The sequence below is a fragment of the Sinocyclocheilus grahami genome, unplaced genomic scaffold, assembly GCF_001515645.1.
Source record: "Sinocyclocheilus grahami isolate Dianchi unplaced genomic scaffold, SAMN03320097.WGS_v1.1 scaffold145.1, whole genome shotgun sequence".
NCBI classification, from domain to species: domain Eukaryota; kingdom Metazoa; phylum Chordata; class Actinopteri; order Cypriniformes; family Cyprinidae; genus Sinocyclocheilus; species Sinocyclocheilus grahami.
The window spans coordinates 98,593-107,221 of NW_015505324.1; the positions used below are offsets into that span (position 1 = coordinate 98,593).

General features: G+C 36.6%; 1 protein-coding gene across 1 annotated transcript; it reads right to left on the reverse strand.

Moving 5' to 3' along the window:
• Nucleotides 1–1,752: 1,752 nt before the first annotated feature.
• LOC107591735 (glutaminyl-peptide cyclotransferase-like) lies at nucleotides 1,753–8,262 on the reverse strand. Its single transcript, XM_016280969.1, has 9 exons — nucleotides 8,010–8,262; nucleotides 7,400–7,648; nucleotides 6,162–6,308; nucleotides 5,760–6,053; nucleotides 5,021–5,182; nucleotides 4,534–4,633; nucleotides 3,451–3,567; nucleotides 2,406–3,324; nucleotides 1,753–2,062 (listed from the first exon to the last, which is right to left on the reverse strand). The coding sequence occupies exons 2-8, from the start codon at nucleotides 7,610–7,612 to the stop codon at nucleotides 3,179–3,181; spliced, it is 1,179 nt and encodes a 392-aa protein (XP_016136455.1). The 5' UTR covers nucleotides 7,613–7,648; nucleotides 8,010–8,262; the 3' UTR covers nucleotides 1,753–2,062; nucleotides 2,406–3,178.
• Nucleotides 8,263–8,629: the final 367 nt, after the last annotated feature.

Sequence of the window (8,629 nt, forward strand, 5' to 3'; positions counted from 1 at the left end):
ATGTGAGGCCATTTTGATGCAAAGCGATGATGGCTGCACGTGTTTCTTTGGAGGTAACCATTGCTAACAAGAACACAATGATTGGAAGTGCTTCGTCCCTCCTTTTATAGCAATCAGTTTGCTCTTACAATCTAATTAATATGGTAGGGATTAACCTGACTAATACTCATTCACACTTTCACATGTACTGCTGATATGATTAGTCAATTAATGTTAGCTAGTCATTTTGTGTCAGGATAAAAAAAACAGTGAAGTTTTTTTTTTTGTGTGAAAAATTAATTTTTTGGCCAATGAAGCTTTTAGCAATTATTTCAAATGCATCTGATCACTCTACACAATGATCTAGAAACAATGTGAATGAACACCACAACAGCTTAAGCAGCAAACTTTGCAAAACACAAAATTTATGTCACAGCCAAAACTTTTGGCCATGACTGTAGATGGTGACTGTGGATGCCATTCTACCTAACATTTCTAGTCCTGTTCTTCGGTTTGGAAAAAATATGAAGATGAGTAAATCTTCTGGGTGAACATAACCATTTTGCTATAGGGTATAACTTTACATTCAGACTTAAAATTCTATTATGACTTTTTTGATTTATTTATTTTTTTGATTATTTTTACAATAGATGAATGCATTGTCCAACCATTTAAGCACTAGGACAATTCTCAAGCTTTACATTATTAGACATCATAATATTTTCTACTTTTATAATTTTACCACATTGTGAACTAAAAGACAGTAATAAAACTGGCAACATCGACTATTATTTCAACAGGACAGAGGCATTACAGCAAAAAAACAATTAGTATAGTTGTGTTGAATCATTTCAGAAGTGTTGTGCCAACAGATATTATCTTTAAAACACTGCATTATATCAACTCTAACAGTACATAATACATCTAGACACACTTAAAAAATGAGAATACTCATATAACAGCAAACAAATGGGTCTGCCATTTAATGTGCATAAATAACATTTAAACTTGAATGAGTTCAACTTATCTAGCTTCAACTCCCAAAACACTTCATGTTGCAAGTTTCCCTGAGAAGAGTGAAAGTCTCATTGGTCTTTCCATTTAAATAACTGAAGCCATTGAGGTGATTTTCCAGAAAACAATATGTGACCCAGGAGCACAAAACCAGTCATAAGGGTCAATTTTTCAAAATTGAGATTTATACATCATCTGAAAGCTGGATAGATGCGCTTTCCATTGATGTATGGTTTGTTAGGATACGACGATATTTGGCTATTGGTATTTGAAAATCTGGAATCTGAGGGTGCAAAAAAAATCGAAATATTGCAAATCTCTACTTTAATACCACTTACATAGACCAGACTTTCCAGTTTTATTCCTGTCAGTATTCTGAAGTATTCATATATCATTCAAATGATATATAAAACATATTATTCCTAAAACATGAAGAAAAATGTATTTCATTTTTGGCTGTTGGCAGTATTTAATGATTTATGGAGCAATAAAAAGAGATATTCAAAATACCACATGCATGTATGATATCTATTAGCCTTTTTTTAATGTACATTCGTAGAAATGTTTATCTAAATCCTAAATGGTCATGCCGCGTTTTTCTATGTACTTGAAAAATCTGATGTTTAAAATAGTTTTGGATTTACAGCATGTCACACTACTGGACACTGCTAAAACTGCCTGAAATTTCACATCAAGCATCCTTATTACATGATTGTAACACATAAAACACATGGCTGTAAAAAAAATAATGACAGCAACACCTTACCTCATCAGCGCGAGATGTCATTGGTAACTGTTATAACACCCAGACTCATCATAGCTGTTTATTATTTATTCCAAGTCAAAAATGTCTTCACAATGACAGCAGAGTCATGTATAAACTGTAAGTTCCCGATATGACCTCTGACCTGTCCTGTGTGTGTCCTAACTGGTGCAGACGCCATGAAACGCTGTAAGCGCCTGATACACTGTCACCTAGTGGCCAGGCTGTATAGCAACACACAAGACAAGGCCGACAAGCCTCAATGTTCCTCCTTTATTTAGACAATAAAAGCCGTCCATATCATATCTGCAACGGAAAAATATTCAGTATTACAATACAAAACAAATATATGAGCATATTCAAGTCACTGATGCAAGTCTTTTCAGACAAGTCAAAAGGTCTTTCAAGGTCAAATTTAAGTGAAGACTCAAGTCTAGGTCCTTTTTTATGAGTTCAAGTCAAGTTTTAAATTCCTTTTTTAAAACATTCCTTATATATTATACTTTTCAAACACATTTTTGAGAGTATAGAAAGTATATTGGGTTTTACTTTACTTTTTATCTAAAAAAAAAAAAAAAGTATTATTCTGAGAGAAAAAAATGTCTAAAGAGTTTCTAATTTGGAAAAAGTCTCAAGTCACTTTGTTTACCAGTCTGGTGAAGTCTCAAGTCAGAATTTTTTGCCACTTAAGTGTGAGTTTCGATCTCTGAAAATTACACGATCTAGACCAGGGTTCCTTAAATCTTGCCCTGGAGGGCCAATGCGCTGCAGAGTTTAGCTCCAACCCTGATCAAACTCAGCTACCTGTGATTTTCTAATGATCCTGAAGACATTGATTAGCTTACTCAGGTGTGTTCGATTAGGGTTAGCGCTAAACTCTGTAGGAAAGTGGATCTCGTGGGCCAGATTTGAGGATCCCTGGTCTAGACTAACGTATGATTGTACGTTAAGCTACTAGAGATTACAGACTGCTCATTTGAGAAAATTATTGTGAGATTAAATTATTGTGAGCATTTTATAGAGCTTCATTGTAGTGCATAGTTTAATAATCTCTTATATAGCATCAGGTTCACATCCATTCCTGAGCTTGAAGTATCTACTTTGCATTCTATTGATTTTATTGCAGTTATTGAATAGATGAATAAGCTTATGTAAACTTTTTTGGCACAGATAATAATATTATATTTTGTCTATACAGTGCATTACTAGATAACAAAACTATCTGAAGGCACCATACCGATTGACTAACATGTCAGAAAGTCAAAAGGTAAGCGTATGTCAGGATAAAGGATGGCAGCCTGAGAACATACAGTACTTTCTGCATCTCTGAGAACAGTCACTGATATCAGATATCCTAAAGCAGTGCAGCTGAGGTATAGACCAATCCACGACGGATGTGATTGGATGTAATATTATAGCATCCTAGAGCCGCAGATATTCAGCCAGGAATACCACAAGGACTTTGGTGAGATTCTCCACAGTGTGACTGTGAACCTTGTCTGCTGTGTCATCCAACGTGTGCAGAAAGGAAGGGAATGGCGTAGCGATTATGTGCAGCACTGGAACTCCTGCAGTCAACGAGAGAAAGAACAAATCAGAACAAGAATAAGAACGGCAATATTGTTACACACATATGTGTGTGTGTGTGTGTATGTATACATATTTCTGCTTGTCAAATTGATCTATGCTCTTACCTCTCTGAAGGAAAGGAATATGATCATCTTCAACTGGCCCCATATTAATATCCTTCATGAAATAAGTTTGCTCTTTGGGATGGGAAGACAGGAGCCCCAAATTATGAAGTCTCTTCTCTTATAAAATGCAGAAATATAATTAGAGGGATCAGAGGGTGGATATAAACTACCTATCATTGGGTCTGTGTCTAGGCCATATAATTATAATTTTCATAACAATCAAGGACTATAATTCATAATCATATTAAATCTTTTTAAATATTATTTATTAATCACTTCACTTTCACTTCATTGATAATGTTTTCCTCCTCACATACAGGTTTTGAAGTGAACTTCTTCACTCGCCAGCCAATTTTGCTACTAAATGTTTAAGTTACCAACCATTTAGAAGAACTATCGCTAGCCAAAACAAAAATATCAGAAATAAACCAGATTATCAAACTCACATCTTATATTTAAATATATTTCTTATTAAATCTTATTCTGAATCATTCAATTACTTTCAGTTTTTAATACAGTCAATCATTGTTCGCAGATACCATAAAAAATAAAATACAAATACAAAAACATCAGTGATTTCTCTTTTAAAACAGCATTTCATTATGATTATTGATTTCCAAATATAGCTCACTCCACAATTAATCTTTAATGGTGAACACATTAAAGATTAGTGGACACTGGACAGGCAGTTAAATCTCAATCAGCAATCAGCTGTTTCTTTACAAAAGTCAGAATATTGAATCCTCTCCTCTACTGACATCCATTGAAAAAAAAAAGCCAACCCATTCTCCTGCTGGTAGGAAGTAATAATTATTAATCATAATCTGCCAAATTGGCTAGTGAGTTCATATGTGATTTTCAACCGTATATGGCGAGTTGATGGGGGTTAATTTCAAACGCTGCAAATACTGTAGACATAGACAACTCAGTAGATGGTATTTCCTTGATAGTAAGTGCGTGGCTGGTAGTTTGTCTACTCTAATTTATGCCACTACAGATCAAACATTAGTTTTAAGAGTCTTTATGGCCATTAATGATTAACCAGGATACCTTAGTATTAATAGAAAGTCAAATCAGTCTTACCAGCAGCGATAAGGCGGTCAAACCAGCGAGCTGTGTTCTCAAAGTGATTCACAAACATGGGATCAGGTGCACCAATAAGGTCCAAAAGAACAAGTAGATCCTGCAAATATCAGTTTCAACTCAATGTATTCATATATTTAATACTCATAGATACTTAAAGGGATAGTTTAACCAAAACAAAAGATCTGTCAGCATTTACTCACCCTTATGTTGTTCCAAACCTATTTGACTTTCTGTCTTCTGTAGAACATAACAGATATTTTGAAGAATGTTTTGGTCTATACAATGAAAGTCCATTTTGGACCCCATTGACTTTCATTGTAAGGACAAAAAAACACTTTTCAAAAGTGTGTTCCACAAACAGAAAGTCATACAGGTTTGAACAGACACGACTTTAGTAAATGATGACAACATTTTCATTTTTGGGTGAACTATCCCTTTAAAAACAAATGTACACACACACACATACACAAGCATCCTGATTTACCACAGCATTCAGCAGTGTGGATTGTTCAGAACCCGGCGGGTGAGGAATGCGGGACATGGAGTCTGCGAGGTGCCGTGAACCATATAGTGAGTCTGTCTGAGACCACTGCTCAAAAGCTTCTCCTCCATCAAAGAAGACCAACTGCAATGTCACCCTGGAAACCTTCACAAAAAAAATCTGCTCTGTTAATCTGAACAGCCAATCAGATTTTTCAAAAATCAATTATTCCAATCCTTGTTGCTGCGGGATTCTGTTTACTAAGGATTTAGATTCATTTAAAATCATGGCCATCTTCCTACCACCTGGCCTGCACAGGAAGATGCTTCATTATTATACTGAAGTGTGCAAAAAAATAAATAAATAAATTGTATGTCCCCAAGGATGAGAAAATCTTGAAACTCAAGAAATCTTGTGTTCTACATATTCTACACCTGCAACTGTATGTAGATTGTGAGGATCTTCTTTTCTTATCAAAATCCCTTCCGGTCATGCAGTGTTTTGTAGCTCTTGGCTCTATTACAAGTTAAACAACAGAACTGACTCTGAATTCTACAGCACTGTGGTTCACAAGTCTGGAAAAAGCTTAAGTGACCCCCTCAGAGACGTGCACCACTCTCTTCATCTCAGGACAGAGTGTATTTATGAGCTAGTACATGCTATATGTCTCCAAATTTAGTTGTTAAATGAATGACCTATGAAAACAGTTTTCTTGAAAGTGAGATGTAACACTTTGTCTTACCAGCTGCTTGTGCTTTTTGAGGTGTGGATCCAAAGCTGTGACCAGTTCCAGCATCATAGCACAAGGCACAGCTGAATCACTGGCACCCACAAACACCTTCTGTGGGTCACTAGGATCTGAAGGTATGAATTTGGAGTCATAGTGACAAGCCAGAAGCAATCGGCGAGGAGCCATTGGGTCTAACACGGCCAGGACATTAGAGAAGCTAACAGGGCCATGAGGGGTTTCGGAGATGAAGGAATCCACTTCTACAGACCAGCCCGCCGAAAGAGAATCCAGTTTAGAAAAGATGTGCTAGGAACACAGAATAAATGAGACATCAGATTATAGCATATTTAGTAAGATCTGAGATTTAATTGAACTAAAAACCAGGCTGATAGTACTAAATCAATTGTGTCTTACTTTTCGAACAGCCTGACTCCCACGACTTCCTGGCTGGCGTTCAGTGAGAATAGGTCGCAGATGGGAATACCACAGTCTTTCCCGATTCACCTGCGAGACAAGCCGCTTTACTTGGGCAACAGTGGGTTTACCTGGCTGGTGATTCAGCTGTGAAAGGTTAAAGACGGTAAACATGTGGAAGGCGAATAAGGAAAATCATCATTATTTGTATGCATGTAAAATTGCAACAAAACTACATTGGAAAATCTGGGATTTTGATTGTGGTAACCATTTTCTAGATGATCTACATCCTTAAAAAATAAGGGTTTTCACAGTGATGCCATAGAAGAGCAATTTTGGGTTCCCCAAACTAAGAATCTTTAAATAAACAGCTCCTAAAAGAACCAGTTTTTTTTTTCTTAGAGTGAAGAACATTTTAATCTAAACAACCCTTTTCTACTATAAAGAACCTATTGTGGAATAGAAAGGTTCCATGGATGTTAAATTTTTTTCATGGAACCATGCATGCTAATAAAAAAACCTTACTTTTTAAGAGTGTTTTTTAAGGTGATTATTAGCTAGTCCAACCTAGGACCAGCAACAAACCAGCTGGTTATACTATTTTTGGAACTTGATAGCTAGTCAAACACCAAAGGACCAGCTAATGACCATCTTGCACCACACAATGCTTGGGAAAAGCTCAAATAATAATAATAATAATAATAATAATAATAATGGGCCTTTTTCACATTTCCGGGTTTCTCAGCAGCGGAAGTCGTCATAGTTGGGTTAACTTGAAGAGCAGGGAATGGGAGAGTACCACAAATATATATATTTTTGCATTCCCATTTGCTCAAATAGCAAAAGAAAAACTCCACGATAGTGTTTTCATGAGTTTCAATAATAGGAAAAAAATTGAGAGAGACTGATAACGGCAGTCAGAAGAGAGAACGATGTCCAATTTACCGTCCCTCCCATAGACGCTGCATTAGAAACACCCTCGCATTAGCGTTAACTGTTTTTTTTGTAATTTGCTGCAAAGGTGATATAATACAAAAGAAATAGTGTTATAAATGTACATAATTTTTTTTAAAGCGCAAATATAAAAAACTTTCGAGGATTTACGATGCTGATGACCGTTAAACGGTTTGTGAAAAGGGTCCATAATAATGATAATAATAAAAACACATCAACAAATGACCCAAATGTTTACATGAAAAGAAGTGACATTATAAACTGAATGTCTGCAGTCCTCTTACCTTGTCTTTGAATAGGTCGGGAGGTTTGGGAGGAAAATCATAATCTACCGTTTGGTGTTTAGACAGTGATACTGCCAGTGTTAATGTAATCGCCACCAGCACGCACAAGCCCAGCAGCAGTATCCGCACGCGGCACATACGTGCGTGGTCACAGCGCGCTTCAGAATAGCTCCACCACCTGACAGTCGCTGCTTTGTACCGTATGCTGTTCATCTTGTGTTTACGACGGATGCCAAATTAAGATTAAACCTGCGTGAAATGGGAATACAACAAGCAGTTAAAAATACCACGAAGCTGACTTAATTACACAAAACAAACTAAACTATGATTCCCAATTGCTTAGAGTCGTTTTTAGAATCTGGTGCATTTCTCAACCTGTTTTTTCCCGTTGATGCATGCATGCAGTTTGTAAAACATTACAATAATTAATCAACTAGCGCACTTAAATATACAATAGAATAAGTCATAAAATAATTATATCGATAAATAGTTAATAACAGGGGCTTAATTCATTCAAACAACTAAATTAAATGGCGAAGCACTTCAATTGTTAGTTGCCACAAAAGATGCGGAGCCCGAAAAGCAGATTTTTCCTAATAGACACACTCACCATGAGTCCGGGACTGGCGCACCATTGCTCTATCAAATCCCCCGCGGGCGCTGGAAATGAACAGCTCATTGTGCTGAACGTAGAGAGGACTGAGTCTGGGGACTATTTCATCACCAACGCCGGTCTGATTCGTCCTCGATATGCATCTTGACGATGCAGCCTGTAAATGATCGTGTTCTCAGTTCTGCAGTCGACGTTATTGAGACAGAACAGGACAGCGATCTGCGTAGCTCCTCATCCCACTCTGGCTCGATGTCCTCCTTACTCTAGTTACTTAGCAGTAATATAGAATTATAAATATTACATATGCATTTGAGCATAAAGGGATAGTTCACCTTCAGTTGCTTGCTGGTCCTCATTGACTTGCATAGTGTTTTTTTCCCCATACTATGGAAGCCAATGGGGACCAACAACTAAAGGTGAACTATCCCTTTAACTATGGGGAAACTATGTAGTCAACGTTCAATAACAGGTTACAAAATATTTAAATATCTTATTAAAACATTCTAAGATGGAGATTAAAGGGAAATTGTTTTGGCAGATAACTATTTTATTTTTTGCACATATTTGCACGTGGTAGCTGATATGTGAAATGTATGCACCCCTAGCGTCACCGGAAC